Here is a 27,787-nt window from a genome sequence, read left to right on the forward strand (position 1 = left end):
GTTTTCTTACTAATGTAATAGAGAACCCCTGTCAAGTAAATCTGAGATTCTTAACATTTCCTGGTTGAGGACAACCATGAAAGATTAGAATCTCCACCTCCCTTAAATATGCATTGTAATAATCCCTTTTGCAATCCTGCAGTCGCCCTGATGTTCACTGTCAGTGGTTGCTTAAAGAGTGTTAAGAAATTATGACTGCATATAGTAATACAATTCTGGATATGTTTCCTTAAGTTACCCATTCCTTAATGTACTTATACAGATAAATGGTTGTAATGTTCTTATTGACACTCGTAGTAAATACAAATGATGTAAAATATCTGTACTCAACAGGAAAGACCAGAATCTGCTGTCTCCAGTAAATTGCTGGTATTTGCTCCTCAACCAAGTGAGACGGGAAAGCAAAGATCATGCAACCTTGAGTGATATCTACCTGAACAATGTCATCATGCGATTTATGCAGATAAGTGAAGATTCCACAAGGATGTTCAAGAAGGTATTGTATTTTGATCGCTCGGGTTTTATCTTGAAATCATAAAATTGTAAAGTTGGAAGGGAACCTGACGACCATCCAGTCCAACCCCCTGCAATGCAGGAATATGCAGCTGTCCCATCGAATCTGTAACCTTGGTGTTGTCAGCACCACGCTGTAACCAACTGAGCTATCCAGGTAGTTTATGAGAGCAATCCTGGCCCCTAGATCCCAGCTGGAGGGAATCGGCATGGGGTTGGAGCCTGTGAGTAGCTGGGTGCGTCTATTCTAGAGGCCACATTTACACCCATGGAAAGAAAGCTCCACAGGCACAGATCAATAATAAAAATAATATTTTATTAATACCCTGCCCTCCCCAGCCAAGACCGGGCTCAGGGCGGCTACCACCAGGTAAAACCAATTGATTAAAAAACAACTTAAAAACAAGATTAAGTACAACATTTAAATGCAGCCTCATTTCAGTAGAAACTGAAATCAAAAACTATTTGGGGATGAAAACGTCAAATCTTCACCAAGGCCAACTATCCAGACTGGTCCTACGTGGGCCAGAAAAAAGCCAGGGAAGTCCCCAAATAGGAGTTCCATTGCAGAAGGAGAAAGGAAAAAGGAAAGAGGGGAAGGGATCAAGTTGATTCCAAGCCAAAGGCCAGGCGGAACAACTCTTATCTTACGAGCTATCTACTGCTGTTAGCTTATCCAAACCTCCTTCGTTCCCTGCAAAGCCCAACCTGAATCTACCATACTTTTTTAAAAACCCACTGCAAAAAGATAGGCAAAACTTACTGTCTAAAAAAGAAATGTGTGGCTGGTGTTAGCTGACAGGGCTTAGGAAACCATCCACTACTTCACTCTCCCCCCAGTTTAAGAGTGCTGTGCCATAAAGCAATTCTATACATGTTTCCTCAGAAGTAAGCCCTTCTGAGTTGAGTGAGACTTAATCCTAGGTAAACGTGTGTGGGATTGCAGCCTAAAATACATAATTTTTCAATGAATTCTGTGCAGGAGGATGTAATATCTTCCATTAGGGTATTACTGTCTCGCTGACAGCATTTCTTACTGTAAATGTAGACCATAAAGTGCTTTTCGTGATGAAGGTTTTTCTTAAATACAGGAAGGGTTAAAAATAAGCCCTACACTTTGTTATTAAGAGACGTATTTGTCGTCTTCACAATAGGGAGGGAAGTTCATAGATTGACCCTACCAAAGTAGAATAATACTCTATTCTTCTTAAACTACTTGAAAGAGATTCCATTTGTAGAGAATTGAGAAATAACTGGTTGAAGCAAGAAACCTCCATGCTGTGCTATAAGCTTACTGGCTGGGGCAACCCAGTCAGATGGGTGAGGTGCAAATTATTATTATTATTATTATTATTATTATTTTATTATTATTTATTATTATTATTTTATTATTTATTATTATTATTTTATTATTATTATTATTATTATTATTATTATTATTATTATTATTATTTATTATTATTATTATTATTATTATTATTATTATTATTATTATTACTACTACTACTACTACTGCTAGGGATGTGGGTGGCATTGTGGGTTAAACCACAGAGCCTAGGACTTGCCGATCAGAAGGTTGGCAGTTTGAATCCCCGCGACGCGGTGAGCTCCCGTGGCTTGGTCCCTGCTCCTGCCAACCTAGCATGTCAAAGTGCAAGTAGATAAATAGATACTGCTCTGGCGGGAAGGTAAACGGTGTTTCTGTGCGCTGCTCTGGTTCACCAGAAGCGGCTTAGTCATGCTGACCACATGACCCAGAAGCTGTACGCCGGCTCCCTCGGCCAGTAAAGCGAGATGAGCGCCGCAACCCCAGAGTCGGTCACGACTGGACCTAATGGTCAGGGGTCCCTTTACCTTTACCTTACTACTACTACTACTACAAGCTTCAGCTGCTCTTTCTTGTCCAGATGACAATATATTAAACTATTATGGGTTTTCTACAGTCTGTATATGTTGTCCTCAGGGCCAGACCAGACCAGATGGTAAATACACATTTTCTGATTTGATTATAAAATGGGTTGAGAGTGTGTGTGCCCATTTTTCACTAAATGGACCATGTGGTGGATGGGTGTGAACTCTCTCTTATGTCAACATAATCCTGCTGCTTGAAGAATGTACCCCCTCCCTCACTGCCGAGAGCCACTTTGGGAGACAATACTAGTCTGAAAAGAGGGATAAAAATATAATAAAATTATGTGGCAGAGTGAAATGCCTGAGGCAAGGAGAATGAATTGCTCTAAAATGGGGATCTTCAGTTCTGTGCTCCATTGCAGCTACACAACATAGTGATGTACAACACTCTTCTTTGTATTCCAAAGAAAGAAGAAGATGAAACATATGTGCCCAGCCTCTCTGAATCTTATTTTATTTTATTTCTGTGTTATAATTAGGAGATACGGTAGTTAGCTATTAATTGTGTTTATTTCAAAACTTGCAGCAAGGTCAGAGGAATCTCTGTTTGCCATATCACAAGCTTAGATGCCTTCCAGCATGTTGCCTTTTATATTATTCTGTTTTCTCTGCAAACTAAAGAAGTATTTTTAGATGATGGCATGTCCATCAGCCATATAACTATAGCCTAGTTTTTGAAGATATTTTTGGCTTTCCATTTTTATACAGAAGAGATGGCAGAGCAAGCACTGATTGGGCATTTCCAGTGGGCTTTCCAGCTGTCAGAAGATCAGCCTTTTAAAAATCCACCCTGCTTCTCCCTTCAGCTACATGTAAATTACTCCATAGCTGAAAGTCAGACTTACATTGCATGCGCCATCTGTCTGTACTCCACGTTTCTTGCCTTCCTGATTACGGTTTCCTAACAGCATTTGGAATATGTAATCCAATGCAAAATAATATTTACATGTCAAGGGCTGCAGTACTAGGCATTAAACATCAGTGGGATTTACTTCTGAGTAAGCATGCATAGGATTGTGGTATAAATCAGACAAAAAGTTACATTGCAGAATAGCTTTTAGTTCACACTTAATGCTGCTTATTTGCCTGTCAAGGAATCTAATGTTGTTCCTTGGCATGGAAGATAAAACAGCTATATAATCACTTCACATTTAATTTAATTAGAATAAGCTCTCCTTTCAATTAAGATGTTTACCACAGTTGCACTATTAATTCTATGTCAGTGATAAACATTTCTCTCTCTTTTTTTTAAAAAAAGGATTAATTAGATTAAATCTGTCTCTACTCTCTGATTAGGATCAGGGGGAAGAGACGTTCGTTCCATTTGCTGTCTTGCCAGGAATGCTGTGAGGTGTACAGTGGCTATTGGATCCAGTTAGCTGGAAACACTGGCCTTTGTTTTTCATCATGAATGCCAAGTAGGTATTTGTGAAAGCTTTTTAGGCCATCTAAAAGTCAATAAAACTTTTTTTTAAAACTCTAATTTCTCCTTCAGCTTTTAGGTCATGTACAAGCTCAAGGAGATCTTAACTCAAAGGAAGTGTTACAGTACAATGCATGTGATCTTTTGAATCTATGCTGTGGGTAGTGTTTGAGATTACTGGGCCCAGGAACTTGATTTCATTGGGTAGAATTGAAATACACCTGCAAAAAGAAAAGCAGAGAAGAAAAAGGGTAGATGATGCTCAAGAGTTAAAACTGTCTTGTCAGCAGGGCACAGGATCAGTGGTGCATTTTTTGATATGCCAAGCTTAAAGATAGGTGCTGTTCAGAGTCGTATTCAGAGAACTTGTATCTGTATTGAAGATGCTGTAAAAAACACCCCAGAATAGCTTTTACTGTTTAGGTCAGGCATAGGCCAACTCGGCCCTCCAGATGTTTTGGGACTACAACTCCCACCATCCCTAGCTAACAGGACCAGTGGTCAGGGATGATGGGAATTGTAGTCTTAAAACATCTGGAGGGCCGAGTTTGCCTATGCCTGGTTTAGGTCATAGTGGCCTAGAAATCCGCTACGTGTAGTCTTTTTTCCCACTGTCACGGACAAGAGAAATGCTTCCAATATTAGATGCCTGGATTCCCAGATTTCCCATTTTGCTGTACTAGTGCCTTTGAATTGAAGTGACTCTCCAGGTTTTTTATATATTCAGCAACAGCTAGTGAATTGGGGGGCACAATATGGTCTTAGCTGCTACCACTTGCTTTTCTCACTGAGAGTGGCCAGGGTGTTGGAAGACACTGGGAGTGGGTCACTGTGCAGGTGGCATGGCTGCTGCCTGGTGCCCTTATTCCAAGGAGGCAGGGAGGCAGAGCGTCAGAAAGGTGCACATAAACATGACTTTGCATCTCGGGCTTCCTCTCTTCTCACATCCAAGCTGGGGACAGCCATTTCATCAGACTACTTCCGTAGGAGAGATGGGAAGCAGGGCTCCCTCCATCTGATTTGCTGAAAGACCAGCTCCGTCAGGCTCCACCCATCCCTGAAATGTGCCAGCTGGTCATTCTAGTATTATAATGACAGAAGATCTTAGACTGCAATCTGAACCCCACTTACCTGCTGAATTTTAATAGGACTTACTTCTGAGTAGACATGATTAAGAAGCAATGTCATTCCACTTAATTTACCAAGTATCAGTTTGCACTCAAACTCCTCAGTGCATTAATAAATGAAGCCAGTTACTGTTTTGACAGAAAATGTGTATTTTTTTATTACTAGATATTTTTTAAAAGAAATACAATGCAAACAGATTAATAAAATAGTGTAAACTCTGGGAAAATTAATTAGGAAGAATATAGTGGCCTTAATTTAATACAAGAAGATTGGTTTAATCTCCTTCAATGAAGTTTTAATATGAGTCATCTCTGTTAAATCCTTAAATGTATTCATTAGTGAAATTATCAATACAAGTAGGCATTCTATATCAGCAAGGTTTTTCTTTCTTTCTAAAAACACACTGAGTACCTCATACAGTCTTGTCACATATTTGCCAAAGGAAAACAGTCATTTCCTTACATGCACACATCCTGCAGGGAGCTGTAGCCAACAGCCCTATGGACTATGGCACACCAATAAAATATAACACCAAACCCTACAATTTCAGCACAAATGTACATCGTCATAGTTCCTACAAGTAAGTATTCGTCTACTAAGCACTTTTTGTGGTGTTTGAACTATTTTGATCAGCAGACTTTGAGTGGCCTTGAACAAAAATGTCAGAGGGCTGGGTGTTCTCCACATATGCACAATGGAACCATTTAATAACTGGATACTGCCCATTTCTGCTTAAAAAAAACCAGGACCAAGTTTAATGTAAAATCAATTGGCCTTCCTGTGGGAAGTACTAAAAGTTATAGGTTCGGGTTTCGGGGGTACAGGTACAAAAACGCAAAGTTAGGGCAAAAGGTAATGAAAGCTAAAAAAAGGAGAGAATTACACTGAAAGTCAGGATAATGCAGAAGGCTTCTTTTGGCCCCTTCTTTGTATGCTTTGGCACTGGTTTCAAGCCAGGCTTCTCAGCAACCTTTATAACCTTTGTACATGCTGCAAGTCTGCAAATAGAGAAACCCACACAATCAAAGATGTAATCATTAATTTGATTGCACATGCAAATGAGAATTGCTTGTTTCCAAAAGATTAAGTGGAGATAATGAGAGTGAGGAATTGTTTAATTCTTTATAAGGTGACATCTGGGTCTCCAATTAATAGCACAAAAAATGTAGTGTTTATAAGCTAGTCCCTCCATGTTGAATTGACTTGAAACTGCCTGTACGGATGGAAAAGCAGTTCTGTGCAGTGTGGTGGAGGGGCACAGCAACAAGACTAGAGAGTGGAGAGTGTGAGAGGATTGTAAAGCAGCTAATTTCTAAGATCATGGAGAGCCAGGTTTAGGAACAATGTTGAAGAATGGTGTATTTTCAGGCAGCAGCAGAGTGTCCTAGGAGATTTAAATGCCCTTCCACTGATTCCAGGACACTCTCAGAACACTCTGCTGCTGACCTGAAAGTCAGCATTCTTCGGCGAAAGAACTTAAGCACTTTGTGCAACCTGCTAAACCAGAAGTCATCAGCAAGTTTGTTTAAATTTTCAGGCATTTGCCTGAACACATAAATGCTTTGTGTGTGGACAGGGGCAGGATTGCACATGTAAGCATCACCCCCAACATCCTTGTGAATGTCATGCTACGTAGCACAGTGAAAATCTGCAGGGGACTTCCATTTGCCTTCACCTGAATGCAGGTAGACTCCCCTGTGTGCTCAGGGACCTGGCTTTATTTGTGTTTTCCAGCAGATGCAAATAGCTGCTGCCTGTAGATCTTCCTTGAGCAACACAGAGACTATGGGGAGTATTCTGTGCACAGGGTTGTTGGGGGAAGTGCGTGCATATGTGCCCCTGCTGCCACCCACATGTCAAAAATCTCAAGTATGCAAGGCTGCACATGTTTATCATAAATAACATTACGTTCTTGAAAGCATTACATGCATTGCTTTAGGCCTTAATATGAAGATGGGACGCGGGTGGCACTGGGGTCTAAACCACTGAGCTTCTTGGGCTTGCCAATGAGAAGGTCGGCGGTTCAAATCCCCGCGACGGGGTGAGTTCCCATTGCTCTGTCCCAGCTTCTGCCAACCTAGCAGTTTGAAGGCACCCCAGTGCAAGTAGATAAACAGATACCGCTGCGGCGGGAAAGTAAATAGCGTTTCTGTGTGCTCTGGTTTCCGTCACGGTGTTCTGTTGCGCCAGAAGCGGTTTAGTCATGCTGGCCATATGACCTGGAAAGCTGTCTGTGGACAAACGCCAGTTCCCTCAGCCCGAAAGCGAGATGAGCGCCGCAACCCCATAGTCACCTTTGACTGGACTTAACCGTCCAGGGGTCCTTTACCTTAATATGAAGATGGTTAGAAAGTAGACCAGGGTCCACTAGTGGAGCACTGGTCAGTTTCTAGTTGACTACACAACTCTGAGAGTCTTGTTAAAGATGCCAGGCTTGGTAGGCCTTGGTATGGTCCATCAAGGTATCTTTGTGTTCTTAGGCAAGAGTGACTTCTCAGGATCACATAACCCAGAATGGTTAATTCTGACTGATAAGAGATCCTGAGGCTGATGGAACACAAGCAGTCTAGGTTTTGCCCTTATTTTAAGTAGCTCACACAAAACTGCAGTGAGCCCACTACCGTCTTAGTAGATAGTGTGTGAGTTCCATTGGCTAACATTTAGTACTACTCATAGATAAAAGCAGGCTTGAATATGAAATGGCATCACCTGTGAATCTGTTAGATGCACAATCATTCTGTCTAATACAGCATATTTTTAATTTCCAAAAGGCTTATTACATCCTGAACTTTAGCCATTCAGTTTGGCCCCTGTCTTCTAATTATGCTGTTCAGCTGTGTGAGAGCATTTTTTTCTCCAGCTGTTGTCTGCCAATGCATCACTGAATCATTAATATTTGGAATAGTGAAATGCTGTCAAGAGAAAATGCCAAGCTCTCCACTGCACAGCCCTTCAGATAATATGAGTGAATGGTATAAAAAGGCACAAGAGCAAATTTTGGTTGGGTTTGAAGTATGGCTGCACCCAGTGCTTTTTTTCTAGTAAGGTGTCGGTACTCACAACGACATCAGTGCCATACTTGGGTAACCCCTGGGGGGAAAGCCCCGTCTGCACCACATTTTCATCCTGAAACATTTCCAACAAAAATTTAAAAATACATTTTTTTTGGGGGGGGGCAACATCTTCTCCCTTGCTATGACTGTTGACAGCTCTTCTCAGCTACTGATTCCTCTCTGGGCTGCTGCTTAGTTTTTTCTCCAGTGTTCCTGGCTCCCCTGAGCGATTGCAGCCTTTTTAGAGATTGCTTAGAGATGTAATGGTATCACAGTGCCACATAGGCAATCAGGTTTAGCCTACAGGGTGATGTCACCAGGGGCCAAACAAAGCCTCAATGCCTTCACCCTGAATCAGCTTCAGGAAAAAGAAACGGCAGCCCATTGTTGAGCCAGTGCTGCCAACACTGGGCTGTTTTGCAGGGCTGTATGCAGTAGATTTATTTGCTTCAGAGTAGCAAAATGAAGACTGTTGGCTCAGTTGTCTTTCTAGCCGGTATGTATTCTCTTCCCTTACACCTGCCTGAAGAACAACTTCACTCCCTTTCTCAAGGAGGCATAAAAGGTTGTGTGTGTGTGTGTGTGTTTGCTCAAATTTTGTTCCCTGCAAAACTTCAGTAAAAAAAGTACCCCCCCAACCCTCTTGATTTGGTTCTAGTTTTAAGTGATTCTTCCTAATAATTTATTTTTAATTACAGAGCAAAGAGATTGCATTCCAGCTTCATGAGGATTTAATGAGGGTTCTTAATGAGCTTTATACGGTAAGCATATTGATTTGGCTTTGCTTGAAAGAATTGTTCATCGAAAATCTATTGTAACATGTTTGAATGTTTTTAATTGAGCTGACACGTCGTAGAAGAATACGGTGTGTTTCATTTGGTGACATCTTGACAAATAAGGCTGTTGAGGTGGTCTCAAAAGAGACATTCTTATGGGATTCTAATCATCTTCAAGACTCGCTGTTCCTTTGAAATCTGCCATATGCTTAACTGGACTTTGGATGGTGTCTTGAGTTCCCTAGGTATGCTTAGTACACTTAAGTGGTTCATTGTAATTTCCCCTTTCCATCAATGTCATGAACCATGGTTTCTGAGTGTTCCTGGACTTAACCTCGCGTCTCCTCTCACCTGAAACATTGCTATGTCAGTCGGAGCTTTTCACTGACATACATGGATCCATAATATGGTTGCCTCTATCCTCCTTGCATGCGAGCAAATTCCTTTATTGCCCTCACCCCAGTTACTACTCTTGAGAGGGGACTTTTTGATATGAAGAGCTAAGCTTAAGCCTCTGAGGTTGGTGTACTCGTGCTCACTGGCTTCTAATTGTTGTATGTCCTAATCTCATGGAAAAAAACAGAGCATTTTACAGTAAATGTAGTACATGAATCTGTATGAAATTTCTGAGCAAAACCCATGTTCAACAAATGAAAAAAATAAAACGCATGCCATTGTTGGGGGTGCTGCTTCACTTGTGGTCTCATAGATGCTCGCTGTCCTAAGCCTTGCTCACTCCAGACTTAGGAAGCTGCCTTATACAGAGTCAGACCTTATTTGGGCCCATCTAGCTCAGGATTGTCTACCCTGCCTGGCCATGGCTCTCCAGGTTCTCTGGAGATGCTGAGATTTGAACCTGGAGCCATCCTCATGCAAGGCGGGAGCTCTACCTCTAAGCTATGGGCCACCCCATGTCTCATAGCAACCCCCCCTCCTTAAATAGTTCAAAAGAAAAGTTGTAAACAGTTTATAAATAAAATTGTGCTATTTCGACAGGAAAAGATAATTTAATGTTTTGTTCCATAAAGCATATTATATTAGCCCTTTAGTAGAGTTCAGAGAAATTAGATGCTGCAGCATCGTTCCTTTTGATAATTTAGTATTGACTCCCCTTTTTATTGTTTTTATAATGTAAATAAGAATGTTTGTAAACAGTGCAAAATCAAGGTTAGCTGTGTAATTTGGAGTGGCTTCTGTGGTTTGTGGGTTACAGGTGTAATGAAATACAAGTCGAAATAAAAGCCTGCCATTATTCTCAGCTGAGTAAAACAGAGAAAAAGATTAACTATTTGCAGACTAAAATTCTATATTTGCCCTAACATAAACCTCTAAGGAGGTAGGTCTGATGTGCTTCAAGTTTTGCCACCGCCACCATTTGGGGCAAGTAAAGGAGACTGCCCACCTGTCTACCAGGTAGGGCAGCAGAGTTTGCTATTCCATCAGTGGTCCAAAACAGCAAATCAACAAGTGGGGTGCTTCTAGAACACCCATGCCTGAAACACCACTCTTCCTTCGCCTAGAAATTTAAGTTTTGGAGCCCAGAGATGGGATCCTTTTGACAATGCATTTTATTTTTAACTGGTTTTACTATACTTTAAATACGTAAATATGTTTTACCTTGTCTGAACATTTGGAGGCAAATTGATGTAAAGCTAAAATGAATAGTAAAATAAAACTCCAGCAGCTATTAATTTGTGCGTTTTGAGACATTCTATGTAGGCATATGTCCTACCAAGCAGTGTCTGTTGATGATAAAGGGTTGTATCCAACTAAGTTCTACTTGGACTAGACACATTGAAGTGAATGAACCTAAGTCACATCCATTAATTCCAGTGGGTCTACTCTCGAGTATGCCTAGCATTGGCTACAGCCTATGGATATTGGTAACAAAAGCCAGAAAATACTCAGAGCCCTGTTGGCACAGTGCCTTCGTAGTAATAGAAATTTGTTTCAAGTAAATGGAAGGTGAATATCTGTTTCTGCAGTACGTGGCCCCAGTGGTTTGCCCAGTTTCTTGTACTTGTTTGATGAAATGAACAGTTCCCAAAAGGACCTATTTTAAAATTTAAATGACTGGTTCCTGATTAGCATTCAGGTGTGCCATAGAACTGTGGAGTCACTTGGTGGGAAAAAAGGATTAAAGTTTTAAATCTACTGCAACAGAGTGAGGAGGAGAGATTTTTAATCTCAGTGCTGCCACAGTATAGTGGATTATTTTGTTCAAAGGTATCTGTAAAAGTAAGCATTTCTATGACATTAAAAAGTTGCTCCACTTGAAAGTAGATAGAAGAATATACCAGTTGGAAATAGGAATATATTTATGGGAGGGCAAACTGGGGCAATTGCCCAGAATGGCAAATTTGAGGAGGGAACAAGCTGATTTGCCGTCACATAAATACCATATTTACTCAAATGTAATGTGCACCTTTTTTGGCCAAATTACATCGCAAAAATTAGGGTGCGCATTAGATTTGATGGCACATTAGATTTGCCTAAATACGGTACATCTGTGGCTGGGGGTTCCCTCTTCACACAATCAGGAGCAGGGGATAAAGGCTTTCAAGGCTTAGCATCACTCAACCCAGAATTGCACCTCGGCCATTATTGTTCTCCTGGCTCAACCATGCCAATGCATTAGAGCTGCATGGACTCTTCTGGAGCAGGACAACGATGGGCGGCCATGCCATCACCTTGAGGTCTGTTTGTTGCCTATTCAGTGGCCTTATCAAGAGAGAGAGGAGGGAGCCTGGGGAGCGGGTGGCAGAGCATCAAAAATCAGCACTGACTGACCTCTTGTGGCCGCAAGCCTGCTGGCATGATTGGCATCCTGGGTGTGCTGTCACTTCCTCCACTTCCTGCTTGGTGGTTGCTTGGGCACAAGTCACGCCCACCCTCCTTTCTTTCCAGGCAGCCCTGTGGAGTCCACTGTGACTTAACAGTGTGTGTGGTTGGGGTTAAGTCAAGAGACCCTGCACGTTCTGAAGAGCTGGGATCTGGAAGAAGGAGTAGACAAATGGAAGCAGCAAATTTCTTCTGCCCAGGGGCAGCAGACACCATTATGCACCACAATTTGGAAAGTAAATTACAAGGGGACTTAAAATCTGAAGAGAAGTCAGGCCAGCGTGCAGATAAAATAGCTTATAAGAGTCTTGGTTGAATTATTTAAAGGGGACCAAATTAGCAAAATGGATTCTCTCAGATAGATGCATATTGTGTGGATTTCAGCTTAAACACAAGCAGTGTCCATATTTCAGTCTAATACTTACTAGTTTTGGTGAATTTCACTACTACCTATAGAGATCTACCTTTTAGTATTTAGTGCAGCTCATTCGAATCCTGTTAATTTGTGGCACAGTGTTATATTGCAAGTGGTACTAATTGCTTCTTGCTCCACTTGTTGTTGCTATTTGGACTATTAACAACTCACTGCTTTAAAAATTGCACTGTGTTCTTTAGACTGTGCATTTCCCTTTGTGCCAGGTTTTTTTTTCCATTTTCAAAGACACAAGGCAGAGGCAGCTGGAAAACAAATCAAACTTTTGAGAATCAAGCCATAGTTGGTTAGTTTGTCTGTGGGACAACAACTCATAGTAGCTTGATGAACAAACCATGGCTTAGTGACATGTGTGAACCAGTCCATTTGTCCATCTGTGGAATATAAGAACATAGCTAACAATATGACTTCAGAATTTATAAATCAAGCAAAAGCTTCCACCCACCCCACCCCCCCAAAAAAGCGCCAATAGGCAATATTATTAAATTTGTAAGACTTTTACCATTTGGTAAATTGGGTTAAACCGTGATTTTTAAACTCTGTATAAGGCTTTCTAAAAAATTCAAAACAAAAGCAAACAATACACACAAAAAGAAAAGCTGGCATTAACAACAAAATAATATAAATACAACACAAGGAGCTTTTGGTGCTAAAAAAGATAAAAAATCAGGAGTAAATTAACTATATAAAATTATGATATTATAAAAGGAGTATAAAATCACAGCTTACATTATACAATGAAGGAAATAGAGGGAAAGAAAATGGTCTTGCCTGTTTTCAGATGCCTCCAAAGGGATTTGCTATCTGTGTGACTGCATTGTCGTATATTTAATAAGTAACTCCTAAACAGGAATGAAATTGGAAGGCTCAGCCTTTTACTCATTACCCCACAAAGATTACCACACAAAGGTTACATGTCAGTTTCTCTGCGAGAGCAATGAACATAACTTTCTTGAACCAGTTATCTAAGGCAGAGTTTCCCAACCGGGGGCCGTGTGGGCCCTTGGGTGGCCCCAGTATATTCCAAGGAGGCCACGGGTGAAAATCACGTAAATGGGGAGCCCAAATGGGTCACAGGGCCCATTGGCAGCTTTGGCCCAGCTCTGCAAGGCATGGAATGAAATCCATCCCAGGCCTAGCCGAGTGGGGTCATCTGGTGCTGCTGACTTGCATCTAGTACCGTATTTTTTGCCCTATAGGGCACACTGGCCCATAGGACGCACCTTGTTTTTTTTGGGGGGGGGGATGTATAAAAAAAATTATTTCCCACCCCCCAGCCGCGGGACTGGGGCGGGGGAAGCCCGAGCTTTCCCTGACCCCAGCCCCCAGAACAGGCTGCTATCCACAAGCCTTGCGAGCCCGACGGCAACTCCACTGGGTGCGCAAGGCTTGCGGACACTCGCATGAAGCACAGGCCGCCCTCCGGAGGGCGCCCTGTGCTTCGCACTGCAGGCTGCTGCCCGCACACCTTGCGCGCCCGGCGGCAACTTCGCCAGGCGCGCAAGGCTTGCGGACACTCGCGCGAAGCACGGGGCGCTCTCCGGAGGGCGCCCCGTGCTTTGCGCTGCAGGCTGCTGCTCACACGCCTTGCGCGCCCGGCGGCAACTCCGCCAGGCACTCAAGGCTTGCGGACACTTGCGCAAAGCACAGGCCGCCTTCCGGAGGGCACCCTGTGCTTCGCGCTGCAGGCTGCTGCCCACACGCCTTGCGAGCCCCGCAGCAACTCCGCCGGGCTCCCAAGGCTTGCAGAGAGCTTCCTGAAGCCTGGAGAGCGAGAGGGGTCGGTGCGCACCGACCCCTCTCACTCTCCAGGCTTCAGCGAAAGCCTGCATTCGCCCCATAGGACGCACACACATTTCCCCTTCAATTTTGGAGGGGAAAAAGTGCGTCCTATAGGGCGAAAAATATGGTAAATAACTAAGTATCTACTCATAAGAAAACTGCACTGAGTTCAGTGGACCTTACTCCCAGGTAAGGATGTGTGGGGCTATAGTGTTTAATCTAGGCAGCCAGGAGTCCTCTGGGTGACAAGATCTTTTTGCACCAGGTCAGTAAGGACCGCTTGCTTTTTAAAATTCTCACATACATACAGAACTCCCTGTGCACTTTTTGGACTGTTTCTGTAGCTTTCCCCCTCTGCATCAGATAACTGGGGTCAAATAAGTGTTGTTTACTTTTTATAATACATGGAAGATGGAGCTCCCTTGGGAGGTTCTAGACTCTCCCTCCTTGGAGGTTTTTAAGCAGAGGCTGAATGACCATCTGTCACAGATGCTTTAGCTGAGTTTCCTACATTGAAGGGGTTTGCACTAGAAAAATAACCCTCAGGGTCCATTCCAGCTCTGTGATTCTGTGTTCCTCTGATTCAACAATATTTCATTATGCACCTATTATTTTATGTATTTGTATTTTGTATAAATTGTATAAGTTATAGATAAAACATGTTCCATTTAAAAACAAAACATTTAAATAGCTACCATTCTGCTGGTAGAAAGGGGCATATGGACATAGCCAGGATTTTTGTTAGGGCAGCAGGCTTTTGTTAGGGGGGGGTTCAGAACCTCATATTTGTATTGACTTTTACTTACTGGGGGGCATCTGCCCCCCTTGGCTACACCCATGGGGGGCGCCACAGGAAGGAAACAATGTCGGAAGGGGATCACAGTCAGAAGAAGGTTGGGAAACACTGGTGTAAGGTATAGTATGAAAATTCTTTACAGCCCTGAGTGATTGCTAATCAAGTAACTTCTAGAATATATACGATTAACTGCAGTGCCTTTATCAGTAATAGACAAAATACATAGTGTAGTGTCCAGGATCACATTCTTACCTATAAGTATACTGATTTCTGTAATTACTTGTTTCCCAGACATTGGCACAACTTCACATGCGACAGTGAGATCCATGCTCTCTCACAATGGTGATCCTGATAGTTGCCTAATAGTTCTCCTTGCCTCAGTGCAGACTGAAAGTTGAAGAAAAGGCATTTTAATGGGTCATGTGTTGACTACTTCCCCATGCCAGCAGCTCATTTTAGCCACCTCATTATTAGACAATGAATTGTCATATCACTGACATGAGAATTTAGTCACACACTTGCAATCAGTAAATAATGGATGTCATATGTTTAAGGAAAAGAGAACAGGTTAAAGGAGAAGAGGTCGCTGGAGTCTAGTGTGCTTTCCACCTCCTGCCAACATAGTCTTGGAGCATGAAAAGCCTTTTTGATTTTGAAAAATATCTCCTTTTGCTGAAGGGTTCTTTACGCAGTTGAAAGTCTTGCGTCTTTCTGAAGCTCAAAAATCCCATCCTTTGAGATGGACTACAAAGTGATCTTGCAGCATGTTCAGTACAAAAGTAAAAAGCTAAATAGCATGTGAAGCATGCAAATGGAATGAAAAGTATCTCCAAAATCCACCTCTTCCTAAGAATATTTTAAAAATATTCTTAGGCCCACAGGCCTTTTGCAGGATTTTAGTATTCTAAAAAGTGAACTGTGTCCCTTGACACAATTGATTTGAAAGGCTACTTTGTTTATATCTGTGTTCAAGCATACACTCTGATATGCATGTTCTTCAAGTCCATCCTCTCACTGTCGTCTTGCTTATTCATTCAATAGGAAAACACTTCAGTTTGGGGGCTTTATTTGAACTTGTGAAAGCAGAGCTACAACATGAAGCCAAGCACAGTGCATAGTAACTAGGCAAGACGTATTTCAGTGGATTTTATTTTCATTTAAATGCATTTAGTTTCACTGCTTTGACCTATGATCAGGCTTGAGACAGCGAACAAACAGCAGCAAATAAGCCTGGCCTGTAGCAGTTACACAAAAGGCCGAGTGGTTTTTTCGGGATGGGGAAAACAATCCAGAAAGCAGCCATGGCTTCCTCTAGGAGCAAACTCATGTGTTGGGAGCAGACAGAGAATGGAGCCAGGATGGGACCACTGCAAAAATAATAGGGATATATCGACATACTTAGGAGACTTCCAAGATATGCAGAACTACTACTACTACTACTACTACTACTATTAATGTGGCAGAACATGCACAAAAAAACCCTGCCCAATGTGGATTGAACATGCTGAGTAGCTACAGAATGGTTGACTGTTAATTGGAAAAGAAAAACAGATAACTGGAGGGCAATGGAAAGAGATGTTGGAATTTTGTAGTTGAGCTCCTTTTGCTTACAATACTTGCAGGTGGGCATGTGTGGTTGCAGAAACCCTGAACAAGAACACTCCTGCTAGGAGGTATGGAACCCCTGCAGGATTTTCTTGGAAGTCTCATTTGTTGAAATTGTATTTATCACCCAAGGTCTGGAAACGATGGGACTGTTTTTCCTGAATAAATCATGCCCATAAATGTACTGGAGTGTATTTTATGGACTTTCTTTTTATCTTTTAAAGTAAGGCCTTGCATTTCCACGCATTTGATGTAGCCGTTCCTACTTTTAAGATTTCAAAACATTTTCTGAAAAGGATAAAATATTGAGTTTTATTGTATAATTAACAAATTAAATATAGCAGGTACTTTCATTTCACTATGCTCCTTATCTGTCAGGTGTTTTTTTTTTTTTAATGATGTCTCTACCAGCTGCCTTATTTTACTTATTTACACAGTTTTGTCTCTCTCTTCAGCCAAAAAGCTCCCAGAGGCAATTTTCATAAGTGTAATTTTGTAAGGGTTATTATACTTGCTTGGGCATTTTGAATTAAGGGGCAAAGTGTCCTTCTTATTTAAGCAGTCTGGGGTAATGATTCTCTACTAGAAGGGAACAACATAATGTTCAGGAGGGGAAGGAAAACTACTCACCTCTGTAAACTTAGAAAAATACTAGCTTCAGAGTAACAGACGCGAATGGCATGTAACTCATCTCTGTTAACCTGGTCATAGCTATGCAGTTCTTGCGATCAACCATGTGTGCCTTGCTGATCAAGGTAGATAGTGAAGATACATAGGGAATTATTCTCTGAGCCCCACCATTATTAGGTTATTTCCTCATAAGCTGCTCAGGTGTTTGAACTGGTGCCCATTTAGAGGTTTTATTTATCACTTGGATTTTTTTAAAAAAATCTATAGCCTGCCCAGAGTCCAAAGACTAAAACAGGTAATAATTCATTTTGTCTAAGCTCACCTTTAACTTCTTCTGTCATAGGTCATGAAAACCTACCATATGTATCATACAGAAAGCATCAGTGCAGAAAGCAAACTAAAGGAAGCTGAAAAACAGGAAGAGAAGCAAATTGGCAGGTCAGGAGATCCTGTGTTTCACATTCGGATGGAGGACAGACACCAGAGACGCAGCTCTGTGAAGAAAATTGAAAAGATGAAGGAAAAAGTACATTTATCCATTAATACCACTTAATCATTTGAAGTTAGTGAATTGTAGTTCTAATATTCTTCTGAGATGGGGGCATAGATCTGTTGTACGGATGGCCAGTCAACAGGAGGTGGACTTGAAAGGGGATTGGAACTCCCATTACTGCTTTTGTTGTTTTATATTATGATTAGATCTTAAATCTAAGGCAGAATGAAGCTAAGCGTACACAGTGGAGACTTGAAAATAGCAACATACAGGCATATTTTGGAAAGCAGCAGCAATTTAATACATACTGACCATGTAGTCAATTTGCTGTTACTTTTTGAACAACACTCATTCATTTAGAATTTGCTAAGTGAGATAACTGGTGCGTTTTTACCATATTTTAATGCTATTCTTTCCCCTCAGCGTCAAGCAAAATATTCTGAAAACAAGCTGAAATCCATTAAAGCCAGAAATGAATATCTGCTAACCCTTGAAGCAACAAATGGCACTGTGTTCAAGTATTACATTCATGACCTTTCAGATCTGATTGATGTAAGTAGTTGGTATTCATGCAATTCTTACATGAAGGGGTCACAAAGCCTCTAAGCCCCCTACTCACTGCCCCCTTGGCCTTGACATGGTTAGGGTAGTTTCCCTTTTTTCCCTTGACAAAGCTCACATTAATTCTGCTGGATCTAACTTGAACACAGATCCCTTGAAAACAGCTGTGTACGTGTGTGTGCATGTACTTTCTCTTTTTCTGTCCCTCTGGGGCAAGACTTATCTAGAAGAGAGTGAAGTGACCAGTGGAGGCAGCTACTGTTCAAAAATCCAGATGTGCCCATGAGCCTAAAAAAATGTTTGATGCTAAAGTATCCTGCTCTGATTAGAGCCAGGGGTTTGGAAGGACATAAGATAGTGGCCTGATTCACACATCACTTTAAAGCAGAGTTACACTAGATTACAGGGACGCAGGTGGCGCTGTGGGTTAAATTACAGTTTAAATGTGAACCCACAGCATGCAGGTGCACACTGCTGAAATTGCAGGTGCTTCTTTTCTTCATGCTGTATTGGGAAGCAAGCCATTTTTTATTTTATTTTTTTGGAGAAGCAGTTGTTTGTTGCTGAAGGGCATCCCTTAACATCTGGACGAAGTAATACTAACTAAAGTTCCATTAGATTATTATGAAGACCTACATTGGCTCCCAGTACGTTTCTGAGCACAAGTCAGAGTGTTGGTGCTGACCTTTAAAGCCCTAAACGGCCTTGGCCCAGTATACCTGAAGGAGCGTCTCCACCCCCATCGTTCAGCCTGGACACTGAGGTCCAGCTCCGAAGGCCTTCTGGCGGTTCCCTCCCTGCGAGTGGTGAGGTTATAGGGAACTAGGCAGAGGGTCTTCTCGGCAGTGGTGCCCGCCCTGTGGAACGCTCTTCCATCAGATGTCAAGGAAATAAACAACTATTTGACATTTAGAAGACATCTGAAGGCAGCCCTGTTTAGGAGAGTTTTTAATGTTTGATCTTTTATCGTGTTTTTAATATTCTGTTGGGAGTCGCCCAGAGTGGCTGGGGAAACCCAGCCAGATGGGCGGGTTATAAATAATAAATTATTGTTATTATTATATTCAATGAATATTACCATTTGTGTGGGAAACACACAGTGTTTCCCTTATGCACAGGCACTGCAGGTCTATATGCTAACTCACTGTTAATGATTAGGTTGACCATATCTCCTAAAGTTTTTCTTGTGATAATAGGCATGCATTATACGATGGGTAGCCCATTTTCATTAAATATCCTCATTCCTTATACAAGAATTACATTTTTTAAAATAAAAAACTGTTTAGAAGCATAAGATAAAGTTGGAATAACATAATGATCAATTGTAGTGCACAGTTCCATGTGATCCAACTTTACTGTCTTCAAAATGGTATAATAAATTGTACTGTGGTAAAGATTAAATAACATTTGTCAAGCCCCATTGAAAGATAAAGAATTTTACTATGGATGGCTTCTCTTATTAAGTGCTTGTTTGTTCATTAGATAGTACTGCTGAAATTTGCTTTCTGCTTTTTTAAAAAACACAACTTCTTCTCCTTCATATTCTGTTAGTGTTGCGATCTTGGATATCATGCAAGCCTGAACAGAGCCTTAAGAACATATCTCTCTGCAGAGTATAACCTTGAAACCTCTCGACACGAGGGTCTGGACATCATTGAAAATGCTGTTGACAATTTGGAACCACGAAGTGACAAGCAGAGATTCATGGAGATGTATCCGACAGCCTTTTGCCCTCCAATGAGATTTGAGTTCCAGCCCCATATGGGTGACGAGGTCAGTAGCTGTTGACTTTCCATAGACAGAAAAGGATAAAAATCCAAACAAAATTTTTGTTTGTGCCTGGATGAGCACTTCCCTCTGTTGTGAGCTATGATTTCCTTTTTGTTAGTGTCTAGCTTTTATCCACTCAAACAAAGGGTCTAGTTAGGGTAAAACGAGAGCCAACATTATTCATACAGACGCAAGAAGATCAGCAAACAAACTACACCAAGAGAATGTTTTGTGTAGAACTTAATTTGCCAGCTGCTCTAAACAAATCCCATGCCAAATGAACCCTTCATTACTGCGCATTGAAATCTGCCACAACATGGGTAAACTCTCTGCAGCTTGGCCAAGTAGCTTTCGGCATACAAACAGAGCAAAAGGAAAGTTGTTTTTATAGCACTCTTATGCTGCTCATGTTTCTCTAGAGCATCTCTGAGCATCTTCAAAAGTATGGTGAGACACTGCCTATTAACATACAACTTTTCAGAAACTTGGAGATGGTATTAGAACCATCTTTCTACAGTACACATGTTCATTTTTTGTGTCTTCCCATGGCCTTTAGTCAGACTCTATACCTGCAAATTTCCATGCTGCGTCAAGCGATGCTGGGAAAAAGATGAAACCAATATCTACAGCTTTATCCTGATTTCTGTTATAGATGTGTGAATATGCGGCTCTGTTGGGTGTTGCCTATGTGTCCATGGTGATTATTACTGTAAACTCCCCATCTGTGCCTCAAATACACATGCCTAAAACAGTTCCATTTTACACATCCATGTGATTGCCGTCATTCCCGCTATTTCTTTTTCTTATATGGATTTCTCATAAACATATGTACAAACTAACACATAAACATACAGTAACAACCATACATCCCAGCAGGAGCCACTCTGCTGAGAGTCTGAGGGCATACTTTGCTGCCTCCGTTGCATCCTCATCCAGCAGAGCTTTTCCGGGTTGTACGGGGCCTTTTACAGGCTGGCCCAAAGGAGGTGGTAGAACCAACGGTAGCTTGCTGTGACTTGTTTGCAGAGCATTTTGAGGATAAAATTGCTTGCATCCACCAAAACCTTGACTCTGCTGTTATAGCAGATGAATCTCATGGGGTGTCGAGAGCACAGTCTGGTCCTGTTGTGTCGGATGAGTTTCAGTTGGTAAGGCTCGAGGATGTGGACAAGGTTCTCGAATCCCTCAGGGCAACCACTTGTGCTCTAGATCCTTGCCACTCTTAGCTGATAAAAACCAGCAGGGAGGGAACAGCTGGCTGGGCCTGGGAGGTGACCAATGCCTCTTTACAGGAGGGGGTGGTCCCTGCCTGTTTGAAAGAGGCAGTGGCAAAACCACTCTTTAAGAAACCTTCCCTGGATTTGGATAACCTAACTACCTGCTGATCAGTTGCTAATCTCCCTTTCCTGAGCAAGGTTCTGGAGTGAGTGGTCGCAGACCAGATCCAGGTGCTTTTGGAAGACATCCTATGCCCTTTTAAAATGTGCGGGGTTTTGGGGGGGGTGTTATTGGGTTGTTGGATTTCTTTTGATTATGTATTTTGTGGTTTTATATTTTGATTTTATTCTGTGAACCTCCCTGAGACCTCCAGGTATAGGGCAGTATATAAATTCAGTAAATAATAATAACTAATTATATAATACATGGAACAAAACCACTGACTGGACAGAACAACCCAGTGAAGACTAAGCATGTTCAGTGCTGACTGACTGCTGAGAGAGTAAAGAAACACCAGGTGGGAAGTGGAATGCAGTGGCTCCCTGAACAGGGAGAACTTCACACTGCAACATTATGTTGCAGGTTCCATTAGTTTGGTTTGAATATTTATTGCCTTTAAGTAAGGCAGCATAATTTCCATCACTTATTTTATCCTTTGTCCTGACAATTGCTGAAGTGATCCATTGAATACAAGCAGAATCATAGATGCATGTGTTGGTGAACTCCCCACCCCCAAATTTTTACCTAATCTCTTTGTTTGATATTTCATATTCAGGTTTCTCAGGTCAGTGTCCAGCAGCCAGTCCAAGGGGAACTCATGCTTAGGTATCAGCAGCTTCAGTCACGACTGGCCACATTGAAAATTGAAAATGAGGAGGTAAGATGGACTGCAATTCGTCAGGCAGAGAGCATTGACCCTCCACATAGTGTCTGACAAATATCAAGGCCTACTAACAATGACTCCAAGATTTTTGAAAATATTATATTTGGCACTGAGAAGAACATCTATAGAGAGGCAGACCGTTGTTCCATATAGCTCAGTACTGCCTGCTCTGGCTGGCAGTGGCTCTCCGGGGTTTCAGGCAAGGGACCTCCCCAGCCTTACCTGGAGCTGCCAGGATCGAACCTGAGATCTTCCGCGTGCAAAGTGGATATTTGTCCTTTGAGCCACAGTCCTTCCCAGGGGGAAACAAAACAAAACACCAGCATGGAAGGTTTAGTGCCGTGCTCAAAACATGCTTTGTTGGGGGCCAGATGCCATTGGAGGAAAGAAGATGCAGGCGGCATGTTCCCTTCACCACAGGGGGAATAAAGTAACACTCACTTAGGCAAGGGTACTGCCCAGGCTGGCATGACCGTTTTTTTTCAAGGAAGCAGCCCTGAAAGGGGATGCGCTGGATCAGGTGGCTCTGAATCAGCTTCTGTTTCAGCAGATTGCTGCTTGCCCTGCCACCCAGAATACTCAGAGGGAGACTGTTGTAGCCCTGAGAGAGGCCAGCATTGCCTGGCAGGCCCAGTTGCACTTCTTTCAGGGCCAGTTTTTTAAAAGGGGGGGGGTGGACCAGCGCTGTTTCCCTTCCCTCCTTTTCATAGGACCCAGAGCAAAAAGGAGCAGCGCTTGGCAGCTCCATAGTAGGCTTCGTCTTCTGCATCTTCCTTCAGCAGCCTTCCCAGAAAGCTCACGGGGCAGGGAGGGCCAGACCACCAGGGAGACCTACGGAGGAGGTGCTGCCAGGGTGGTTTGGGGAGTCTCAAAGGGCAAATTTGAGCACAGGCATATAAGGGCTGCCAGGAACTAGTTTGTTTATTTTTTGCACTTATCTCATAAAATGCATTTAACTACTTGATTGCAAGGGAAAAAAGCGTCATGAAAAAATCCCAACACAATAACATTATCAATAAAAACAGTTGAAAGCAGCTGTTTAAAACATTCAATAAAAATAATTAAAATTGACGAAAAGATAAAAAAAGAGAATAAAACACATGTCGGCAATCTAAATCTCCGGGTGGGCTTGCCTGAACAGTGAAGGGAAGGGGGCTGCCTGGTGTCGATAGGCATTCCATGTTTTGGCACTGCCATAGTAAAATACGGATTTCTTACTAATGCAAAACAAGTATTATGTAGCACCTGTAACAAGTACACTCAGCAGCTCCCTTCTTCCTACTGATGGTGGAACATAATTGGTCTGTTTTTGTGCTTGATACTATGAAGTGCACCTTTTTAACTCCAGGTTAAGAAGACAACTGAAGCTACTTTACAGACAATACAAGATATGGTCACCATTGAGGACTATGACGTTTCTGAATGTTTCCAGCACAGTCGTTCAACAGAGTCTGTGAAGTCAACAGTTTCTGAGACCTACTTGAGCAAGCCTAGCATTGCGAAGAGAAGAGCGAACCAGCAGGAGACGGAACAGTTCTATTTCATGGTGTGTTGCCTGCTTTCCATGTGATATGCTCTCCCCAACCCCAACCCCAACGTTCTTGAAATGTAGATAGCACTTCTTCAGATGCGAAATGCATTGATCTGTGTCTTTGCAGAAATTCAGAGAGTATCTGGAGGGAAGTAATCTCATCACAAAGCTCCAAGCAAAGCACGATTTACTGCAGCGAACACTTGGAGAAGGTAAATGAATCGGAATAAACCTCAGAATAAATCTGCTAAAATATTAACAATGCGTATATTTAAACCCATGGTTCAGATGTAGCCAGAAGCCATGATTTTAAGCTATGTGAATGATCATGAGGCTCACATACTCCCTGCCCTTCTTCCTCTTTAGCAAATATGGGAAAGAGATTGAATGCGTCCACTTCCTTTTTTGAAACTAACGACAGGTGCCCATGATATCTAAACTCAGGAAACTATGACTTGTTTAAACTACGGTTAGTATAAACAAGCCAGAATCAAACGATGGTTTCAGAACCTGGCTTGTCCTGAAACCATAGTAGATTAATCACAGAATCTATACTTCTGTTAGGAAATATTCAGGTTCCTTTTCCAGTAAACAAAAGCAAAGCAAAATATAAAACCCCAGACAGAGACCTGAAAGCCAGTTTATTTTACGTACTGGATTGTCTCACTTTGGCTTGTAATTTTGGTGGGTTGGGGGAGTACATGGCACTGTTTCAAAAAAAGCAAAACAAAACAAAAGCCAGGCAGGGTGAATAGAACAGAAAATGGAGAAATCTTTCTTTGGCAGAATTAGACAGCCCACTGTGCAAGGTCATATGTGACCTATTTTGTGTGCGAAACATTCTAAATTATAACTCCTAGGAGTCTGGGTATCTCTGTCTCTTAATAGCATTACCTTACATCTTCTGCTGCCGAATTTATTAACTACTTCCCTGTAGGCTGAAATAGTGCCTCATTATGAACAGAATGCATTATAAACTTTCTATGCACCAGCATGGTATTATCAGTTTGTTCATTATATTATTGAGAAAATGTGCCTTGCATTTTAAAGCGTGCTCCTTGTAGAGTAATTCTTGTAACAGTGGGATTTCCTGTATTATCATGAATCACAGAAAATCTCTCTTTCATACTTTTCAGTGGGATTAATAATCAGGCTGTTGCAGGCTTGCAAAAACAAGTTTATAAATATCTGCTACCCATACGTGCCTGCCTATATTTTCTGCCCTCTGCATAGTCATATCCTCTGGCTTTCTCTGTAGCAGAGCTCAGGATCAGGCTGTAAGAATCACAAATATATATTAGCAGCTTTTAAGGCCAACCCCTTTGCTTGGTTCTGTGCTTTATTTTCCTCTCCCACCCCCTTCCAGATAATACCGCGCTTATGAGAAAGTGGTGGCGTTTCCCTTTATGTGAAATCATAAATGTTATGAAACAGTCTGGATAGTTGTTTCTGAGCCCAATTAGCAACTTTGCACGCTAATGGAAGCCTTTATTTCAAAAGTGGGTCGAGTTGAGTTTTAGTGCAACTAGAACCATCCCATCCCTCAAAAGCACAGATAGATTTCTGTTTTCAAATCACCGTTTCATAACACATGTGCTAAACTTTTTCTGGCAGAAACTGCAGCAAATGCAAGAGTGAAAAATTATACTTTAAATGTTCTGCCACACACGTGCCTTGATTGTGCTTGTTTAGAATAATATAGAACTAGCATCTGTTTGGTAGATGAGAACGCATTGAACTACAGATCTGTTTTATGCATGTGTGATTGAACTTCCTGTCCTAGGGTGAAAGCCAACAGTTTCTGCTGCTGTGCATCCTCTTTGTTTCATGAGTGGCAGTGCTGCGGAACTGCTGTGCTGCGCCCCCTGAAATGCATGAAGGATGCATAGTAGCCGTGTTGGGCAGATGTGCACCAGGTGTTTATATTGCGTAATATGCAGTTAAGCATTCTTATGCAGCACGCATTTAAATATTTACTCTCATAACTACATCTACATCTAAGGACGATGCATTTTTAAACTCTACGGCCTTTGGCAATATGCCTTCCAGCCTTGCCAGCCCTTTCTCTTTATGTAAACTTTGAATAGCTCATTAAAATATGCAAGCCTTCAAGATTGCTTGAAATTTTGTTTCGTTTTACTTGCAAGCAAGCAAGCAAACTCTTTACTCCCATAAGACAGAAGCTTTAGTACAGCAGCTTCACATACCGGCTTTGCTTTTCGAACATTTTAACGCTGGAAGTGGGAAAACAGTTCCCTTGGCATGCAAGTATAACTCTTGCGCAGTTAAAAATAATTGAAGATTGAAGAGGAACTAGATGGTATATGTATAGTTTCATAGAAAATCCACTTTTAGTTCTATTCGTTTTCAGATTATTGTTCCCTTATCTTTTAGGTCATAGAGCAGAATATATGACTACAAGGTAAGACAGTGAAACTTTTTAATGTGGTTTGTATTACAAAAAGCTGTAATGATAATAACGTTCACAAGCAGAGGAAATAAATGTTGTGGATGATGAGTGCAATGTCGTTCCATACGTTTTCAAAAAGTAAATATGCACTATTAATGTTAGCACCTTTCTTGCATTCTTGTTACACCCACCATGAATATTAATACGCAAATCTTATTGAATTCCTTAACATCCTCTCAGATTTTGTGCTTTGTTACTATTTATCTCTTGCTTAATAAATCTATTCCCTTCTCTCAGACCACAAGTCTTCCTTCTAAATCTCAGAAATACAATTTGTTTAATGGTGATTTGGAATCGTTCACCTTGATCCCCAAGCAACTCATTTCAACACCTTGCCATAATGGCCAAGGTCTGTTATACTATGCTGAGGCAGACATGGCCTGGGGGTCTTATTTCCTAGCTGCTCAGTATAATGCTTCTTGGAGTCAGGACAAATATACCCACAATATATACACAGTGATGAAGGAATGCCAGAATTCTGAGGATGATTAGCATTTTCAGTCTATTAAAAGAAGGTAAAAAATTTTTGCCGGTATGCAACATTTTCTGATAAACGTGTTGCTCAGATTGACTCAAAAGACTATGTTTCAACATGCTGGTTTGGAAAACCCAATGCTTGTATTGTTTTCAGTAATTCCTTATGCTACTTAAAGTACTGTTCTGTTTATTTTTTGACTGCTGTATTTACATCTTCATCCTGTGTTTCCCCCCCCTGTTCTGATAACGCTTATAGCCGAGGGCGAAGGAACTCCCACACAAGGCATCAGGTATAAGTCTATTAAATCGAACATTTACCATCTCTTGATTATTGGGGACTGTCTGCATTAAGAAATGAGAGGGGCATGTCACACTTTCCTGGTGTTTTTCTAGTGGGTCTCTAAATTAGAGAAATTAGCTAGCAGTTCGAAAGCACCCCCGGGTGCAAGTAGATAAATAGGTACCGCTTACCAGCGGGAAGGTAAACGGCGTTCCGTGTGCTGCGCTGGCTCGCCAGATGCAGCTTTGTCACGCTGGCCACGTGACCCGGAAGTGTCTCCGGACAGCGCTGGCCCCCGGCCAATAGATGTGAGATGGGCGCACAAATCCCAGAGTCTGTCAAGGCTGGCCCGTTCGGGCAGGGGTACCTTTACCTTTACCTTTAATGTCTTGATGGAATCCACTTTATGCAATAAAAGGTGAAACCTCCCAGATCCATAGTACCTCTTTTGCAGGTGTGCAGGAAGTTGACAGGTGCAGGCTGGCTTTTCTTACCATTTCCTAAATGCCAGATCTGTCTACCTGTCCTCCCAGCACAGCACGGTAACTTGCTTTTTAAACCCAGTAAAGACTTACAAACACCTTGTAGTAACACAAAAAGCACTGCTACTTAGAATAAGCAAACGAAGGCCATGCTTTGTATATGGATCTTCTCGCAGTTTATAAAATAAGCTATATATTTTTCATCATTCACAGCTGCGATTGGATCCAGGGTATGCATTTACTATGTGCTTTCTGGCCATGTGTTCTTTTTATCCCTTTGTCATGGCAGCATGATGAACAAATGGGAGGTCATCTTTCCAAATAATATGGGATCCTTTTGAAATAAATGCGTACCCTGTTGAACTTTTAAGATACATTGCTCTCAGTAGGTGCTGAACTTGACCGTAGCCGTTCTTCCAATCAGCTTTGTGGCTCATCAGCATGCCACATACACCTGTCATTCACACAGGCACTGTACTGATTTCTTAACCAACTACAGTGGTGCCTCGCAAGACGAAATTAATCCGTTCCGCGAGTCTCTTCGTCTAGCGGTTTTGCGAAGCAACCCTATTAGCGGCTTAGCGGATTAGTGCTATTAGTGGTTTAGCAGCTATTAAAGGCTTAGCGGATTAGCGGCTAAAAGGCTATTAGCGGCTTAGTGGCTTAGAAAAAGGGGGGGAAAGCCAAAAAAAAAATCGGAACACTCGCAAGATGTTTTCGTCTTGCAAAGC

The 27,787-nt window shown here is 41.8% G+C and overlaps 1 protein-coding gene and 2 long non-coding RNA genes across 9 annotated transcripts in view; 1 reads left to right on the forward strand and 2 right to left on the reverse strand.

Moving 5' to 3' along the window:
- The window catches only part of SRGAP1 (SLIT-ROBO Rho GTPase activating protein 1), a 114,384-nt gene that overhangs the window by 62,499 nt on the left and 24,098 nt on the right, over positions 1 to 27,787 (forward strand). For 3 of the 4 annotated variants that reach the window (XM_082239535.1, XM_082239534.1, XM_082239536.1), the window contains 10 exons: positions 334 to 496; positions 8,727 to 8,789; positions 17,235 to 17,417; positions 17,808 to 17,936; positions 19,497 to 19,718; positions 21,709 to 21,810; positions 23,165 to 23,362; positions 23,475 to 23,559; positions 25,742 to 25,769; positions 26,551 to 26,584. In XM_082239535.1, coding sequence (XP_082095661.1) covers positions 334 to 496; positions 8,727 to 8,789; positions 17,235 to 17,417; positions 17,808 to 17,936; positions 19,497 to 19,718; positions 21,709 to 21,810; positions 23,165 to 23,362; positions 23,475 to 23,559; positions 25,742 to 25,769; positions 26,551 to 26,584 — 1,207 coding nt within the window. Of the gene's footprint in view, positions 1 to 333; positions 497 to 8,726; positions 8,790 to 13,918; positions 14,126 to 17,234; positions 17,418 to 17,807; positions 17,937 to 19,496; positions 19,719 to 21,708; positions 21,811 to 23,164; positions 23,363 to 23,474; positions 23,560 to 25,741; positions 25,770 to 26,550; positions 26,585 to 27,787 lie in introns of those variants that run through there. The other variant, XM_082239537.1, reaches the window with a different exon arrangement.
- Positions 5,712 to 11,896, reverse strand: LOC309541789. The gene is made up of 2 exons (XR_014223935.1): positions 11,595 to 11,896; positions 5,712 to 5,973 (listed from the first exon to the last, which is right to left on the reverse strand). It is a non-coding gene; the product is annotated as an uncharacterized lncRNA (long non-coding RNA).
- The window catches only part of LOC309541772, a 51,633-nt gene continuing 37,977 nt past the window's right edge, over positions 14,132 to 27,787 (reverse strand). For 2 of the 4 annotated variants that reach the window (XR_014223913.1, XR_014223914.1), the window contains exons 2-4: positions 24,557 to 24,622; positions 17,250 to 17,385; positions 15,056 to 16,023 (exon numbers count right to left, since the gene is read on the reverse strand). This is a non-coding gene — a long non-coding RNA (uncharacterized lncRNA). The other 2 variants (XR_014223912.1, XR_014223915.1) reach the window with 2 other exon arrangements.

Source organism: Podarcis vaucheri (genome assembly GCF_965113315.1).
Source record: "Podarcis vaucheri genome assembly, chromosome: 10".
Classification (NCBI taxonomy): domain Eukaryota; kingdom Metazoa; phylum Chordata; class Lepidosauria; order Squamata; family Lacertidae; genus Podarcis; species Podarcis vaucheri.